The sequence below is a fragment of the Corvus brachyrhynchos genome, unplaced genomic scaffold, assembly GCF_000691975.1.
Source record: "Corvus brachyrhynchos isolate BGI_N302 unplaced genomic scaffold, ASM69197v1 scaffold48, whole genome shotgun sequence".
NCBI lineage: Eukaryota > Metazoa > Chordata > Aves > Passeriformes > Corvidae > Corvus > Corvus brachyrhynchos.
Genome location: NW_008240027.1, coordinates 3,664,860 through 3,680,965, shown reverse-complemented (window position 1 = coordinate 3,680,965; position 16,106 = coordinate 3,664,860). Strand labels below are relative to the sequence as shown.

The following is a 16,106-nucleotide window of genomic DNA, read 5'->3' as shown; positions in this document are numbered from 1 at the left end:
CCCCCCCCCGTGCGTCTCCCTGCTGCCTGCGAGCGGCTGCTGAGCTTCCCCCCGAGGGAACCCCGGACAAAGCCCGAACTCTGCCGCCTCCCGCAGCACGACGGGACGATGGCCCCGTGCCTGGGGGGAGAGGGGCAGGACGGATGGAGCGTTACAGGACGGAGCAGGAGCAAGACCCTGGTCCCAGGCAGACCCTCCCGGGCTGTATTTCGGCTCTGCTCCACGATCAACGCGTCCTCACGTGGGCAGGCGCAATCTGCACCGTGGCGCTGACAGCCCCGTCCACTGACACCATCGAACTCTGCCGCGTGGCTGGAGTGTGCCCCGAGTCGGGAGGCTGTCACCTTCCCCGTGACCCTGGCAGTGACAAAGGCTCTGTAGCATTTAGGGACTTGCCCAAGACTCAAGAAGCAAAACGTGTTTCTTCTTCTTTGTGGTTGAGAAAAACCCTTGGCCAGACCCTGGTCAGATCCCAGCACTGTGACGGCAGCAATAGAGACCAAGGGGTGACACACAGAAACTCAGTTTCTAATAACTAATTAGGGCTGGTAAAACCCTAGAATAGATGCCTCTGGGGCTGAGCCTCAGCAGTGAGATTAGCACTCAGGATGAGGTTTTGGGTGCCGGATGCGGTTTAGCTGGGTTTGAGGCTGAGCACTGGGAGCAGTCCCAAACCAGCGCCCTTTATGTGGGCAAAGCTGCACTCCCCACACAAGAGTAGCTGTGCTGTGATGGGGTGTGGGGAGGTGACCAGCCACTGGAAAAGGAAGGACTCAGGATTTCCACCGCTGAGAGGAGGAGGAGCTCAGCTGCCTGGGGCTATTCTGGCCCTGTGTCTCACACTCTGGGCACACTGGGAAACCTCAGGGAACCCCTTGCCCCAGCTGGCTCATAGGAGCCCTCTTGCTGCAAAGTCCAAGATTCAAACTGCCAGAATGTACCAGAAATTAAGATTGCACTGAGTTTTTCCTGGGATCTTTGTTGCTTAGTGTCCCAATCCAAGATTCTTCACAGTCTCAGGAAATGGTACCCATGCATCTGACCTGGCCCTTGTCCTCATAGCTGTTATATTTGCTAGCTAAGCCCAACTGTGGTTAAAAGAGCAAATGTTTTGTGAAAATAGATGGAAGAGATACCCCCAATAATAAAATGCCCCATAGCAAGCACAACCCATAATGAGACACCAGAAAATCTTAGCAGGATAGTGGTGTGGGAAAGGAAAGGTTTGCCCAGAGATTGGCCCTATAGTCTGCAGTCCCCAGACAGATCTGTCCAAAACTGGGCTTGTCCTAGCTGCATGAGCTACTCTCTGCACTGCTCCCAGCACAGATTCCCTTTGCTCTCGCTGTCCGGCAGTGCTGCTCCCACCCTCTGTCTGAGTTTGCAGGAGGGCCACAGAGGAGCTCAGGCTGCTGTGTCTCCTGTGCTCTGCCCACCCTGGCCTCTCAATGCAGCCTTTCTTCACTGCCTGCGGAAATCCACTTCCTCCAGCATCATTAGCCTTACAAATAAAACCCTGAGTAATTTTGGTCTGGGCATTTTTCTGCCTCTCCCTCCCATGCCGAGCTGCCCTGCAAGCAGTGAGAACGGCGCAGGGCTGGGAGAAGCACAAGCACATAAAGCCCTGTCTGTGGCACCACCAGGGCCACACACACAGGTGGGCAATGTGTCCACTTCAAGGTCCCACTGCCAATTTGCTGTGATTCTTTTCCCTTTGTTTGCCCAGGGCAAGGAGGAGTGGATGGACTCTACCCCACCCTGACAGGACAGCTCCAGCTCTCCTGCACCCAGAATTGAGCCACAGCTTGGTCCTCTCCTCAGAGTGGTACCTCCAGCTGTGTGACCCTGCACCCCCAGCCCAGCCTTTCATGTCATGCCATCAGTCTTTGATGCCATTTCTACATGTGCTCTTCCCTCAGCCCCAGGGTCAGGGTGGACCCTGGCTCCCTGCTGCCCTTCCAAAACCTGACCTGCTGGGCAGGGGCAAAGCACTCACTTCCTTCAGCTCCTTTGGCCCCATCCCTCCAAACAAAGGGGAGCAGGGACAATCCAAAGCACAGAGGCCCCTGTCCCTCCTTCCTTTCTACCAAGACCCTCTGGGTGGGCACACACAATTCTTGCTGCAGGGCTTTCCATAGGTCTGCAATCATCCCCACAATGCTCTATAGGGTAGCTTTCATAAGGCTCAGCACCACTGACATCTGGGGTCACATCCTGAGCCCTGTAGGGCTGCCCAGGGCAGGGTCAGGGCAGGATGCATCCTTCAAGCCCATGGAACCAGCAGTTACACAGTTAGAAGGACCTGGGAACTGCTCAGGGCTGGGCAGGCTCCTGATGTCCAAACTTCCCCCAGCTCATGCCACGCTGCACTAGAGAGCAGGCTCCCTGCTGACATGGGGCTGCTATTAAGGCAACTGGCTAATTAGTTTCTCCTAATGACGTGAATGCTTCCTCTGCCATCCTTCAAGCCCATGGAACCAGCAGTTACACAGTTAGAAGGACCTGGGAACTGCTCAGGGCTGGGCAGGCTCCTGATGTCCAAACTTCCCCCAGCTCATGCCACGCTGCACTAGAGAGCAGGCTCCCTGCTGACATGGGGCTGCTATTAAGGCAACTGGCTAATTAGTTTCTCCTAATTACGTGAATGCTTCCTCCGATGCAGCTGTGACTCCTGAGGTAAGCAGGGCTGGGCTGAATGATGCCCGAGCTCCCTGCTGTTGTTGTATTACTGGGGTTACACAACCCCAGAGAAGGGCAGGCTTCCCAGGCTGTGCATGTTGGTGTGCCCAGCAGCCTCTGGGCAAAGGGGTCTTCACCCCAGCTCAGTCCCCTACTGAGGAACAAAACCAAGCAGCATGGGAGCCTCCCAGGCACCTTCCTGCCAAGCAAGGTGCTCCATAGCTGCACATGGCCACTGGAAAATAACTCTGCTCTGACAGTGGTAGCTGAGCAAGGCAGCCTGCTCTCTCTTTTCCCTGCCACCGGAACTTGGGGTAAGCCCCCTCACCTCTAAATGGGGGATCAGTGAGAGAGCTTCACGCAAACCTGTGGGAAAGAAGTTTTTTGCATCTCTCTCTCCCGTGGTTGGGTGAGGAGGGTCTCACATGGCAGGGCCAGGCAGAACGTGACACTGTGGGGTGCTGTGTCCTGCAGGCAGCGATTGGGCTGGTGCTGCCCCACCACTGTGTATTCTGGGCATGCTTGTGCTGTTTAATGGGTATTCCTAGTACTGAAGTACCTGTCCTTGGCATTCATGGTGCTTTTCCAGGGCTGCTCATCCTGCAACTCTTGCTCTGCCCTGCTCTGCCATGCCACCGTTGGCAGGTTGTCCTGGTCCCCAACGCAGTGCCATCTGTCGAGGTGGTAGCACTGCATTTCCTTTTTAGTTCCCCGGGGTTCAAGCCTGTGGCTGAGTATCCACAGATGCCCTGAGGCAGCATCTTCCTGCCTGCCTGGGCAGGTTGGGTGCTGGGCTGTCCCTCCCCAGCACACACTCACTCAGCACCCTGTATCTAATCTGCCCCCGTCTCGTGCTCTGCTCGTGGCCACCTGCCTTCTCTGTCAGGAGACCTGGTTTCTATTCCTGTCCCTTACCTCAGCCCTTGTTTTGCAGCATGCCTGGCCTGGCAGCTCTCCAGGGCTGGACTGGGTGCTCAGCACCCCTAGTTCTGCACCCCCAGTTTTGCTGCTTGCACAGCAGCTCGCAGAGGCCACGAGGGGTACAATGAATTAAACTGCTGCCATGAAGAGCTTCACTGTGGTCCCCAAGCAGGCTGCAAGGTTGGATCCGTGCTTACACCTCCTGCCTGGACTCCTCACAGCAGACGGGGTCTGTTCAGCCTCTCTCAGCCAGGATGGGAATGGGGACAGTCTGGGCATCAGCCCTGGCAGGGAGAGCACTGGAGCCTGAGGCAAGTGCAGCCCTCTGGCATCCTGCTTCCATCGAGGTCCTGCAAGGTATCCAACTGGAGCTGAGTTTACAAAGCAGTTGCCCCTTGTACCTGATCCTGTCTCTAAGCCTCGCATCATCACAGTGAGGGTGTTTGCTCTACAGCATCTCTGGATGCATCTGGCACCTTCCTGATGGGCTCCAGAAATTTCTTCTGCCACTTGTTTTTTTTTTTTAATTCCAGGAAAAGAGATCAGGCTCAGCTAGTATCTAATCAGCAGCTATTCCAGTTCTGCTTTTAAATGAAACGAGGAGCCTTGGTTTTAATCTCACTATATGGTTTTATTTGCATTTATACACAAGCTCTTTTTCCTTGAAGAGATTGTCTAATTACCGTTGGTTGGCAACCATAAATGTAATAACTGGTAACAAAAGATAATTTCAACATTTAATAAAGTAGTTTGCTAAGCAATAAGATATAACTGCTTTGATACATACAGGTTACAGTTTATGCTGTTACTTTTGAAACATTTTATTTTTCCATTTTACTAGGTTGTTTGCAAATGGAGCTGTTACACTTAAATGGAAATTGAATTCATTTAGTGCACCAAAATAGCATTGTAGAAGGGTTTGGGTGCCTTTTTGATGAATCAGAGCAGTGGTTTGACTTGCATTCTTTAGGAAGCTGATTTAAGTGAGGTGCTAGCCTCAGAGAGTGAGGATACATTCACACCAGGGAGTCCGGCTCCCACGGGCACTTTCTCTGAAATCCTGGGTGAATCCTTCTCATCTTTGTACTTAGCTCTCACCTGGGACTCTGCACCTTTTCCAGGGGTGGCTGCACCCTGCACCCTGCTGCCCTGCTCTCCTTCAGTCCCCAGCAGACAGCCTGCCATGGGCTTCCTCACCTTATGTGGCTCTCCTGCATCTCATCCTAAGAGGGATTTCAAAAACAATGTTCAGGTCTATGGACTGGAGCTGGGTTGGTGTGGACCTTTGGGGAGCTCAGGCTGCTGATTCTGTCAGACAGGAAGGAGGATGCAGAGGATTCTGCTGAGAGTGGCAGGAGGGTTGTGGCAGGAGGGTTGTGGCAGAAGCTCATTTATGGGCTTGTCCAGCTGAGGCCCTGCTCTCTGTCATTGTTTTATTCTGAGAAACAAATAGATGGTGGGGTGGCTGCTGTGGCAGAGGATGGAGACCACGGTACCCGCTCTGCGTGACTACCCTGGCACAGCAGTGACTGTGCTGCTTGTGCACACCTTCCTCAGCCCCTCGCTTGGCCCCAGTTCTGAATCTTGGGCAGGGAGTGCAAGACAGGAACGGCCCCATCTCCCGCAGAGCTGGCTTCCTTCACTCCTCTCTGTTATGGCATCATTTTACCATGTCTGTTCTGGAGCTGGTGGGAGCTTGGGTTGATATGTGGAGGTCCCTCAGTGTTGTCAGACAGTGCTGGAGAGGGGTCGAAGTTGTGGGCTGATGTTCAAAGCCCTCCCTTCCCTCAAGGAGCTGGGAGTTTTTCCCACCCTTGTCCAAGGCAGGGGCTGCTTCTTGGTTGGCTGCATCCCTCCTCCCCTGGGACCAAGCTCTTCCTTTGCCCCTCTTGTTTCCCAGACAGAGGTCACTGCAGTCAGCACAGTCTGATGGGAGCTGCTGCTCCAAATCCACCAGCCCTGCCCTAATGTGGTCTGGGATCTCTGGTTCTCACCACGCACAGGCTGAGCCTGGAGGTTAGCACAGACATGGGGCAGGAGTGGGGCTGTAGCCAGGGGACCAGCTCTGCTTCAGCAGGCACCTCAGTGTAACCAAAGCAAGCCCACCCTTGGCTCCCTGTCAGGGAAACAGAAATACTCTTATGGTCAGAGGTCTTGCTTACAGATCCTGGTACAGTTGTAGCTGCCTTATTATGGATCCAAGGGCGAGTGCACCTTTACCAGCTGTCCTGGGGTGCTGCAACTGTGAGGTCTTGGAGAATCACAGAAAAGGTGAAGCATCCACACTAACTCCTTCATTTGCATCTGAAAGGACATGGTTCCCTCTTGTCTCCTGAAGCTGATGAGGACGATTCCCTAGGCAGTACAGCCATGGCTTTCCTGGCATGTGATGCAGGAAGCAGAGCTTCTCCAGGAAGACGCCAGAGGAACGAGCTCTGACCTGCGTCTCTATAGGTAACCGATAAACAGCTAAAACCATCATCACCCAGTGACTGGAGCAGCAACAGCGCCGGAGCTGGGGATTTGCCGACCTGTTGGGTACCAAGCTCCAGAGCAGACCAGGAGCTGGACCCCTGAGGATCCCAGCCCGTGCGGGGTTTGCTGGGTCTCCCCCAGCACAGGCAGCTGCAGCAGCGCTCTGCTCTCCCCTCTGTACCTCAGGGTTTGCACCGGGTTTCGTTTGCGTGGCAATAGGTTGCCCTTTTGGATGGATGATAAAGCTGGCAAACAAAGCTGTGGCAATGCAGCAAGGCCCTTTGGAGGAGTGCTTTTTTTTTTTAAACTAAAACTGAAGTAGAACTCAGCGCTTGTACCTTTAACACCTACAGCTCACAAGCACCAAGCAAAGCACGTCTGGGGGATTTTCCTAGGTGCTTTGCTTGGTGACTATGTGCTGGCTTTGGATGTGCCCTTACGCCTCAGGAGCTGACAGACGGGTGTTGGGAATCTTTTGTCTGCCTGTCCCTGGGTGATCAGGATTTACTCAGTCCTTTGTTTCCTTGGCCATTTTAAGGCTCTTGCCTTCTCAGTTTTCCCACCATCATCTCTTAACGTCTTGAATCCTTGTGTTAGTCTGGATTAGGCTCTCCTTTTTTTCAGGCTCTCCTTTGTTTCCTGAGCTGGGTGTGCTGTGATGTGCTGGTCTGGATGACTTGCTAATTGAGGTGCCATCAACACTTGCCATACTCAAAGCGAGTCCCTCGTTCTTCACTTGCCAATTTAAAATCTCTTCTGCAATTCTCTACAAACCAGATTTTATACACCACAGTGCTGTGTTACACCAGAGCCAGAGAGGCCCATCCACCCGGGAACCATTTTCTTTGGCAGTGATGGACACCAGATAATTTTATGGGAAGAAGCCAAGTGGCTTCTTGGAGAGAAGATCTTAGGGAAATGCTAATCCCACTAGCTCTCCCTCTTGCAGACAGCAGGAAGCCGTGCAGCGGGGTGGGGGGAGCTGCTTGCCCCCACAAGCCCTCCTGTCCCACAGCACCTCGTGGCAGGGGTGTAAGTTCCTGGCATGTGGGGAGGTGTCCTGGTGTGTAGGGCCCAGATTCATCTGCCCTCCCTCTGACTTTCCTTTTGTGCGTAAAATCATCCATTTTCCCCCAAAGTTCAGAAGTTCAAGCTATCTGGGTTCTGCGGATCCACTAGACGTTCAGACTGTCTGGGCTCTGCAATAGACTTGCACGGACCCATTTGTCTATTACCCTGAAGTTCAGGAGTTCAAACTGCAGTCAAACTGTCTGGGTTCTGTAAGAACTTTGCCGCTTGAGGTTGGTAGAGCCATTAAGACCCATTTCTCCTAAAGACCCACACCCATCGAGTTGCTTGTAAAGACATTAGCACCTATCTTGCCTATCACTTTTCTAGCCAGAAACTGGCATGATGGTTTCAGAGTTGCTCAGGCCTTTGTGCAAGGCAGCTCTCCACAAATCTTTCCTCTGCACGACTCAAGTCATGACTTGCCGACCCCGTGAGAGGCTGTCCCAGGCACAGGCCAGCTATTCAGAGCAGCACATAGCCAGGCTTAACACTGGCTGGGCACCTAGCCACCACCTTTCCTGTTTACCCCACGGTGACAGCACGCCTCTGTGTCTCTGGCTGCGTAGGAGCAGGTAGCTGGGCGTTTATTGAGCAAGCATCTGCCAGTGTCCAGCCAGCATCCGGAGCTGGTGGGATCCCACCCCGTGCTGAATAGCAGTGCTGGGTTTGGGGCTGGAAATTGTCACATGAAGAGCTGTTCCTTTTGGTGCCTGATCCCAGGAAACGCAGCGCTCAGCTCTTTTCCTTCCAGGTGTTACTGGTGTAAGCGTATCCTACGCCTGAGCTCCATGGCAGAGCTCACTTTATTTGGAGGCACCTTCTGGCCACACAGAGCTGGATCCAGGCAAGGCCAAAGGGAGCATCACTTAGGCCTTTGGTCTTCATGTTTAAGTTGCCCCAGCTGGGGTTCCCTGTGAAAGCTTTTTCGCTGAATGTGCCGAGCAGGGTTGTGCATCCCTGCGGGAGCCCTCCTGGGACTGGGGCCCCGGGCTGGGGAAGCACAGCTTCCTCAGGCTGCGCCAGGGTTTTGAATTCTCCAGCTGGTCAGGGTACTGCAAAGGTCTTGAGAGAGCAATGTATTGTGTCTTTTCTTAGGGCCTGTTGAGTGCTGTAGCTGGAGAAGAGCTCTGATAATTGTATCTGGTCGGAAGATTTCCCCGAACACTATAAGAATGGGCTGTTTTGCTGATGGATGAATGTTTCTTGTTGACAACATCCACTTTGGATGCTTCTTCCCTGTGGAGAGAAGGGGCATCATGATGGATTTGCTTCAGTACCTTTATTTTTTTCTGTAATTAGCTCATCAGTCCTCTGTGGCTTGGGTAGGAACTTAAACAGAAATTGTAAAAATACTGACTACGAGATGTTTTTAAATTGGAGAGTCCATCCTGATGTGGCTACATTTCTCTGTTTTCTTCCTGTTTGTGCCCTGAAAAACCGTCACAGGATCTGTGTTTATGAAAGGGCAGTGTAAGAGCCTTGTGGTTTTCCTCCTCCCGTATGCTGTCACACTGTCTAGCAGCTGTGGATCTGGGGGGATCCTTGCTTGCTGCAGGTTCCCTTCAGGGAAGCTGGCCCATTTTGCTGTAGTACGAGGCTGAGTAGCTGCCCATTTCTATGACAACAGCTGTACTTCATGGTGGTCATATGTTCATAAATAGCTCATGAAGGCAGCTGCCAAAGCGCACCGCCAGCCCTGTTAGCTGTAGCGCTCTCTTGCTACCCATTTCACCTTTCCCTCCAGCAGAATCCCACACTACTACTAAGGTGACTCACAAGATATGCTTTGCCATGCACAGCCTTTTTAAATATCACTTTTCTCCATTTCATTGGGCCAGGGGATCTAGAGAGTCATCCACATTTCCCTCATTTGTGTTTTTTCAGCACCACTTTTGACTCTTTCTCAATGAACCAAAGAAGACTTATTTAAATTTCTTACAGAATCAGGTCTCAGGTGATACTTTTAACAAACCCAAATCCTCAAAAAAAGTTTAAAAGTTGCTCCAGGATAGAGAAATTGGTGATGCTCACCCTACAGAACAACAGCACAGGAGTTGAGGAAGAGGAGGGTAAAGGAAAAGTCCCCTAGAATGCCTCAGACAGGCCAGGAGGGACAGGGGAGCTGTTTGAATCCCTTTCCCAAGTGTGAACCTGTGCTGGATTTTGAGTTAAGGGGATAAAGAGGTTCAGTTTCTGTCCTTCCCCTCTGTTTCTCCTCTCAGCGTGGGATCTCTGACAAACTTCTCTGTTCCATAGGAGGGGGTCAGAAGACAGGAGAGGACTTGGTGGCACCACCATCTTTTCCTAGCACAGCGCTAACCTCGCATCAGCCAAGGGAAGCCTCTGACTTCAGTCCAGTGACTACTGCCATTCCTCAGACAAGCCTGAAGAAAAACTTGACTGCTGCAACACTCAGTGCCACTGGGGCCCACACTACAGAGGTGGAAGATGCCTTCATCCCTACCACCCCCATGGCAGGCTCGAAGGCAGAGACACTGCAGGCTTCTACCACTGCCAGTCCTGGGGACATCACAGTTACACATCCCGAGCATGACAACATGAGCTTGTCAGTCAACAGCAGCACTGAAATCCCCTCCCCTATCTTGACTGCCAGCACTCTGGAAGAAAACCAGCCCAGCCATGAAGCCACAGAGCCTTTCAGCCCAACTGAAGAAACGGCTGATGCCAGCAGTGCAACCCCCACGCTTCCTCTGAATACTGTGCCAGGTGAGGTTTTGCCTTTACTGCCTGGCACAAAGTCCTGCCTCAATGATGCACAACCTGGAAACGTGTGAGCACTCTCCTGGTAACTGGAGAGAGGGAGAAGAAGGGGATGAGACACTAAGCAGAGCCAGTTCAGTGCAACTTGTTTGCAGAGGTGTTAGTTCAGCATCCTCTTTGCAAGCCCCATTAATTTTGGTATTAATTGTGCTGGCTGCTTTCTGATGAGGACATTGATTGTGTGCAGGGACATCCTTTATATATCTAATCTGAAACAATATGCCTTAGCTGTGCTGCTCAGCTGTGCCTTTCTGGCACCAGGGCTAGGGGCTCAGTGGGAGCCTTCCTGGGGAAGCACACTCACTCTTAACACAAAACATGGAGATGGGCAAGCACAAGTGACAGCTCATCCGTCCCTGGGAAGCCCCCTTTGTGCTCTCTGTAAGGAGGGATGAGAGGCTTTTCCCAGTGTCTTACTGAGGGATGATCCCCAGCTGTGTGTAGAGTTCTTCAAGCTTGTCTGCTTGTCCTTCGTCCCCAAGGACAGGCCTTGTGGGCCCAGCAGAGGTTGGCTGACATTGCAGATTGGTACATATGAAAACTGAGAGGACTTTCTAAGCACTGTGGCTTATAGTGTGGCTCAGCTGTGGCTGCGCTAAAGGTTCTGCTTGTTTTCCAAAGGATTGACAATAAGCTGCTGTTACTATAGTCCTTACAGTCTTGCTTCCATATTGTCTAGTCCCACAGACCAGTGTGGTTGCACTGGATCCTTTGAAATAACTGCTTGTTTCTATTTTGCAGCAACAACTAACAGCACTCAGCCAGGGCTTTTTGGCGGGCAGACCCTGGGGCCCACAGCAGCAAGGTCTGAAACCAAGCCAGGAACGAGCCCTGTGGGTGCCACAGAGGAGAGCACTGTGGAGCCCAGAAATTCCTCTGCTCCCATCTCCACTGTACGGAGCACGTCCTTTGCTGATGCCTTCAGTACTGTGACAGTGAGACCCCTCGTGACCAGCCCCACGTCTGCCAGCACAGCTGCCGTCCCCACCAGCACACCTACATTGGCACAGTCATTGGAGCCCAGGCATGAGAAGGCTTCTGTGGTGGATGTTGGTGATGATGACAATTCAGGTAAATGCTCTGCTTTTAATGGGCTGCCCAGGGAAGTGGTAAAGTCACCATCCCTGGAGATGTTTAAGGAAAGACTGGACATGGCACTCAGTGCCATGGTCTAATTGACCTGGCGGTGTTTGGTCATAGATTGGACTTGATAATCTTGAAGGTCTTTTCCAACCTAATAGATGTAATTGTTTTTTCCCTGTTCTCACACAACATGGCAAAGGGCTGGGGCTGCCTCAGATTGGCTCTTGGTTGTGCTGAGCAGAACCAGAAAAGACAAAACTTTGCTGTTCCAGCCCTTGAAGGCTCCCCTTTGGCCTCATTCCCTTGGTCTCCTTGCAGAGCTACCCAATGTGGCTGGTACAACGAGGGCTGATCCCTTGGTAATCACTGTGATCTCCGTCTTCATTGTCATGGTGGGCATGCTGGGCCTGGTGGGCTTCTTGAGATACCGCCAGCACAACAACCGCATGGAGTTCCGCCGCCTGCAGGACCTGCCCATGGTGAGTCACACCTTCAGCCCAGCCTGATGTGGGCTGGCTTGCCACTGACTGCTTTGCAGTTCTCCTTCTACTACATTAGCTGCTAGGTACTTGCAGCAGCACCAATGCTGATCACACACTCCTGTTCCTTCTTAGGTCCCTCTCCTTCCATCCAGGGTTTGAATCAAGACAGCAAGTCTCAAGGCTGGGCACTAAAGAAGCTCTCTGCCTTCCCCTCACTCTGCAGGGGAATGCTGAGAGGTTAAATAGAGAGAGGAAGGAGAGCTCCATCCAAACTTGTCCTGAAATGACACCTTCCTAACCTCTCCTCCTGTTTTCTCATATTTGCTTTGTGACTATGACAAAGCAGATTCTATGCTCTGTCCCAGGGAGGTTGTCTGTCTGTCTGTCTGTCTGTGTTTGACCCTTTGGGAATATAAAAATATATGAGGATTTCAGAGGCTGGACTAGCTCTGGGGAAGCTGCAAATAACTACCTGTGCTTTCTGAGACAGAGGAGTACACAGCTAGCAAGCAAGCTGATGCTGTCTCAAGCAAGCTGATGCTGTTGCAAGCTGAGTGGAGTTTTCAACAGCCAGGGTTTTGCACGTCCCTGCAGGAACTGCCTGCCTGTACACACCTCTTCTCTCCAAATGCTGCAGCAGGAGGGAGACTGACAGTCCAAAGATCCAGGAACTGCACAGTGACAGCATTTAGGTGGATGGCTGGGCAGATGGCCACACTGTGACCATGTGGCTGAGAAAGCTGTGCTGCCTGCACAGCAGGCTCCCAGGCTGGGACCATGATGCCACTGTGCAGACATCTCATTAAAGCACCCTCTTCTCTGCTTCTAGGATGACATGATGGAGGACACCCCTCTCTCCCTCTACAGCTACTAGGCAACCAGGCTATCCACTGCCCAGAGGAAAAGGCCTTGAGGACTTGGTCCCAGACGATCTGCTGAGGAATGAGGGGCTGTGATTTGCACACAACTGAAAGAGCCTTTTCAGATGGTTTTTGGTTTTAGACATTTTACATAGCTCAGTGTTGAAGTTTCTATGCTGCGAATCAGAGCCCAAGTCTGTCCCTTTTCTCCAGGCTCTCCTCAAAACAATGCCCTGAAGAGGTGTCTCCTCCTTTTAGTGTGGCAACCAATTAGCCAAGACAACCTTTGCCATGGTGTTCTGCATGGATCTCTTCTGTTCGTCTTGGTGGCTGCTGCTTTCAAAGGAGGTGGGCAAGTGATCCCGACAAGGGCTCTTAACACTGGTGGTGTCAGCACAGTGCTAGCAAAGGAGACTGCTGTTTTCTGAGGGAGCCAAGGATGTGGAAATCACTTCTCTTGGGCTCCCTCTTGTTCTGTATTTTTAAGGTTGTTTGTTTTGGGGGTTCTCTTGCACTTTTTTTGTTCCTGTTTCAGCTTTAGTCCCAGGATTGGCGTTGCCCATCCTTAAACACCTACCAGGAGGATAAAAGACTACTCTGCTTCCTTCCTACATGCATACCTTTTCTCTTTAACCAGGGAAAACAGTTTTGTGGCCACTGGAGAAGTGCCCCTGCTACTTGATGTTGCTTTGAAGTTGCTGGGAGGAAAATGAACATAATGTTAGCTTAACAGAGCTTGATAGGACTCAGTCTATTGCCAATTAGACACACTAATTTGGTCTCACCAAAATTAGGAAACCATGTCTCCTACACTTGATGCTTTTGGCATATGTGTAAACTCCTTTCCCAGGCTCAGTAAATGCTTTTAGTCCATTTCCCTGCCTGGACTCTAACACAAACCTTTCCTCAGGTACCTCCCATTTTGCTTCTAGCATCTGGTTGCTGGAAGCTGTTGTACAAAACTGATACTTCACTCTCCCTTCTGTGCTATGCAAGGTCAAAGCTCCTCTACTTTCTGATGTTGGTCTTTTGAGCCAGTTGGTGTCTTGTCATGAGGACAGATCCTGGATGTAGGTGCCTTCCTCCCCTTCCCTTTCTTGGTGTTAGGCTGATTGGATTCTGCACTTTTGCCTGAAAATATCACTGCTGTAGACTGCATCCAAGGCTCTTGAGGCCTCTCAAGGAAACCCACAGACCAGAGCCTCTGAGCGTAAGTCAGAGGATCTTTTGGTGCCCTTGCCTCAGAAAGACCAGAGTGTGTGTGTCATGTCAGTCTTCATGTAATTACACGTGCTCCTGTTTTCTAACTCACATTCGACTGCAGGTAAATGGAAACACATGCCTTCTCTAGAGTGATTTCTGACTAAGCCAGTTGCTCCCTCAGGATACAGCAAGGGCTAGAGATTATCTGCCACATTCCTCTTACAAGCCTCAGTTTCTCCTCTCCTTTCAGCAGCATCACTGAACCCCACAAAGGACAGATACCAGGCCTCACTTGCAAAAGTACCTTTTTTTCGCAGTGCTGTTATTGGTAGCAGGGAAAGGGGAATTTCCCCATCAGCTGAGCTCTGGAAAGGCCAAAGATGGAGCAGAACCAGTGTGGGCCAAATAGATGAACTGGGTAAGGCAGCAGTTCCTCCTCCCTGTGTTGCTGCTTCCAGAGTGGCTGACAAATGGCTGCAGTGCAGTTGGGGTTCGGCTGTTGGCTTTGGCCTTCCATCTGTGTATTGTAAGGATGCCCAGTAAAATAGGGAAGAAGGGTTGGTTCTCTCCTATGATTGCATGAGAACTAAAGAGCAATTGTCACAACTCCAAAGCTTTTGTATCGAGCATTGTCTGCACACAGCAGTCTCCCTAGCTACAGACTTGTTTCCCCTGCCGGAGGGCAGGGTGCTACTGGTTCTCGGCACAAAGTTGGCAAGTTGGTGGTGGAAAACAGAACTCCATCCTGGCTGGAACTGGTGCAGGCTGGCATATCTGGGAAGTGTCTCTGCACACAATCAAAAGGGCAGGGGCTGGTTGTTCTGGTTTCCCGTGCATCGCTGTCCAGGGGAAAGGGGTGAGGAAGAAAACTCGCCCAACACCAAAGTGCAACTTTCTTTGTAAAATATGTTGATAGTGGATTTTTTTTTCTGCAATAAAGTTACAAATGCCAAAAGTGTCTCGGTCCTCATATTTTCATTGCAAACATCTAACTGAAAAGCTTTTATAGATCACAATGAATCCTGTGATAGATAAACAGCAGCAGTTTGGGACACAAAGACTCACAGAGCTGATAACTAGAAAATGCCAGACAGCTATGAACCATCGCTCTGACAGTTCAGAAGGACACCAGCCCCTGCCTGTGTTCCTTCTTGTCAGGGTCATTCCTGGTCTGGGTTGACTGAGATTAATTTCTGTACAATTAAATCAGATGAAATCTGTCTTAGAGAACCACACTAGACCAAATAATATAATCTACATGCTTAGACTCCTTTCCTTTGCCTCTGATTGAAGATATTCTTGTGTTGTCAACTGTAACCCCAAACCGTATTTACAGAAATATCCTGAAACCCAGCCTAATCCAAACCTAAGTAGCATCATCTGTCATGCTTCTTTCTAGAGTACAGCAGACAAAGCAAATTGAAAGGCACATACTTCTTTTTGTTTACCTTTATAGCTGTTTTGAACTCCTCCCTTCAGAGCTCAGACCTGCAGCGAAGTAAGTGCTCAAAAGCCCAGCTTCTGCTACAGACCTGGTAAAAGTCTCTCCTGAGCTAATAGTCTCTCATAGTTGTTAGAATACTTCGGCAAAATCAATCAGCTCATGTCAAAGACTTTGTGTTAAAGATTTTCTGTTGCAAAAGCAAAATGTGGTGAGTGAAACTACTTGGTAATTTGGCTTACGCTGTTTTCTGAAGCGTTCCCACAACAAATCTAGACAAGCAAATCCTTGGAAGACCTAGAGCAAGGGGAGAGCAAACAAAGACTTGGTAGTCTAGCAAAGTGCTTGCTGAGTAATCTGAAGACATGAGCGTGAACTCTAAACCCTGCAGAGATTTCAGTCCTGTCCGAACATACTGTCAGGAAAATCCACCAATGCCAGAGGGTTATGTCCAAAAAGGAGAGAGAGGGGTCCTTCAGCTTTATTCTGATAAAGGGAGAGAGTCCACCAGGGCACATGCCCGAGGGATTTTCTATCAAGGTTTTGGAGGGCACAGCCTCCCTTTTATCCTAACCCCCGGCCGCATGTTGCCCCCTACTGGCTGAGGTATTGGGAAGGTACAGCCTTCCCAAACCACCTACCCCATATCGCCCCTTGAACCTACTGTTTTACCCCAAAGTTCAGAAGTTCAGGCTTGTGCAGACCCGTATCTATTTCAGGAACCAAACTGTCTGGGCCTGGTAATGAACCTGCTGCTCAAAGTCAGTAGAAGCATTAAGACCCATTTCAAAGATGTTAACACCCATCAAATTGTTTATAAAGACGTTGGGCACACATCTTTCCTCTCAATACAACCATACAAAACAGAATAACTAAGTAACAGAACAAACATGCCACAACTAAGCCAGTCTTCTCAGGCCTAAAGTCAGCATTACTCTGGTGGTTTATGTTGGAGTTTTCTCTGTTCTGCCTTTTTACCACCAAACCCACTCGGAGCTGATTCATTCTCTGCTGAACAAACTGCTGAACTGCCTTGTTGGAGAGGTAGCACAGAGCCAGGGCTGTGCTAGCTGGAGAGGCAGCAGCAGGACAGGCTTGTGCAGGCAGCCA

The 16,106-nt window shown here is 50.9% G+C and overlaps 1 protein-coding gene across 1 annotated transcript; it reads left to right on the top strand.

Moving 5' to 3' along the window:
- Positions 1–143: 143 nt before the first annotated feature.
- On the top strand, positions 144–14,513 carry LOC108448966 (mucin-17-like). The gene is made up of 5 exons (XM_017743447.1): positions 144–464; positions 9,369–9,873; positions 10,669–10,998; positions 11,329–11,489; positions 12,322–14,513. Exons 1-5 carry the CDS (start codon positions 144–146, stop codon positions 12,364–12,366), a joined length of 1,362 nt encoding a protein of 453 aa, XP_017598936.1. The 3' UTR covers positions 12,367–14,513.
- The last annotated feature ends 1,593 nt before the right edge of the window (positions 14,514–16,106 follow it).

Coding starts and splice junctions, on each gene's coding strand:
- LOC108448966 (XM_017743447.1), top strand. CDS start 144: ATGGAGCGTTACAGGACGGAGCAGGAGCAAGACCCTGGTCCCAGGCAG. Junction 465..9,368: donor AAACCCTTGGCCAGACCCTG/GTCAGATCCCAG, acceptor TTCTCCTCTCAG/CGTGGGATCTCTGACAAACT. Junction 10,999..11,328: donor TGGTGATGATGACAATTCAG/GTAAATGCTCTG, acceptor GTCTCCTTGCAG/AGCTACCCAATGTGGCTGGT.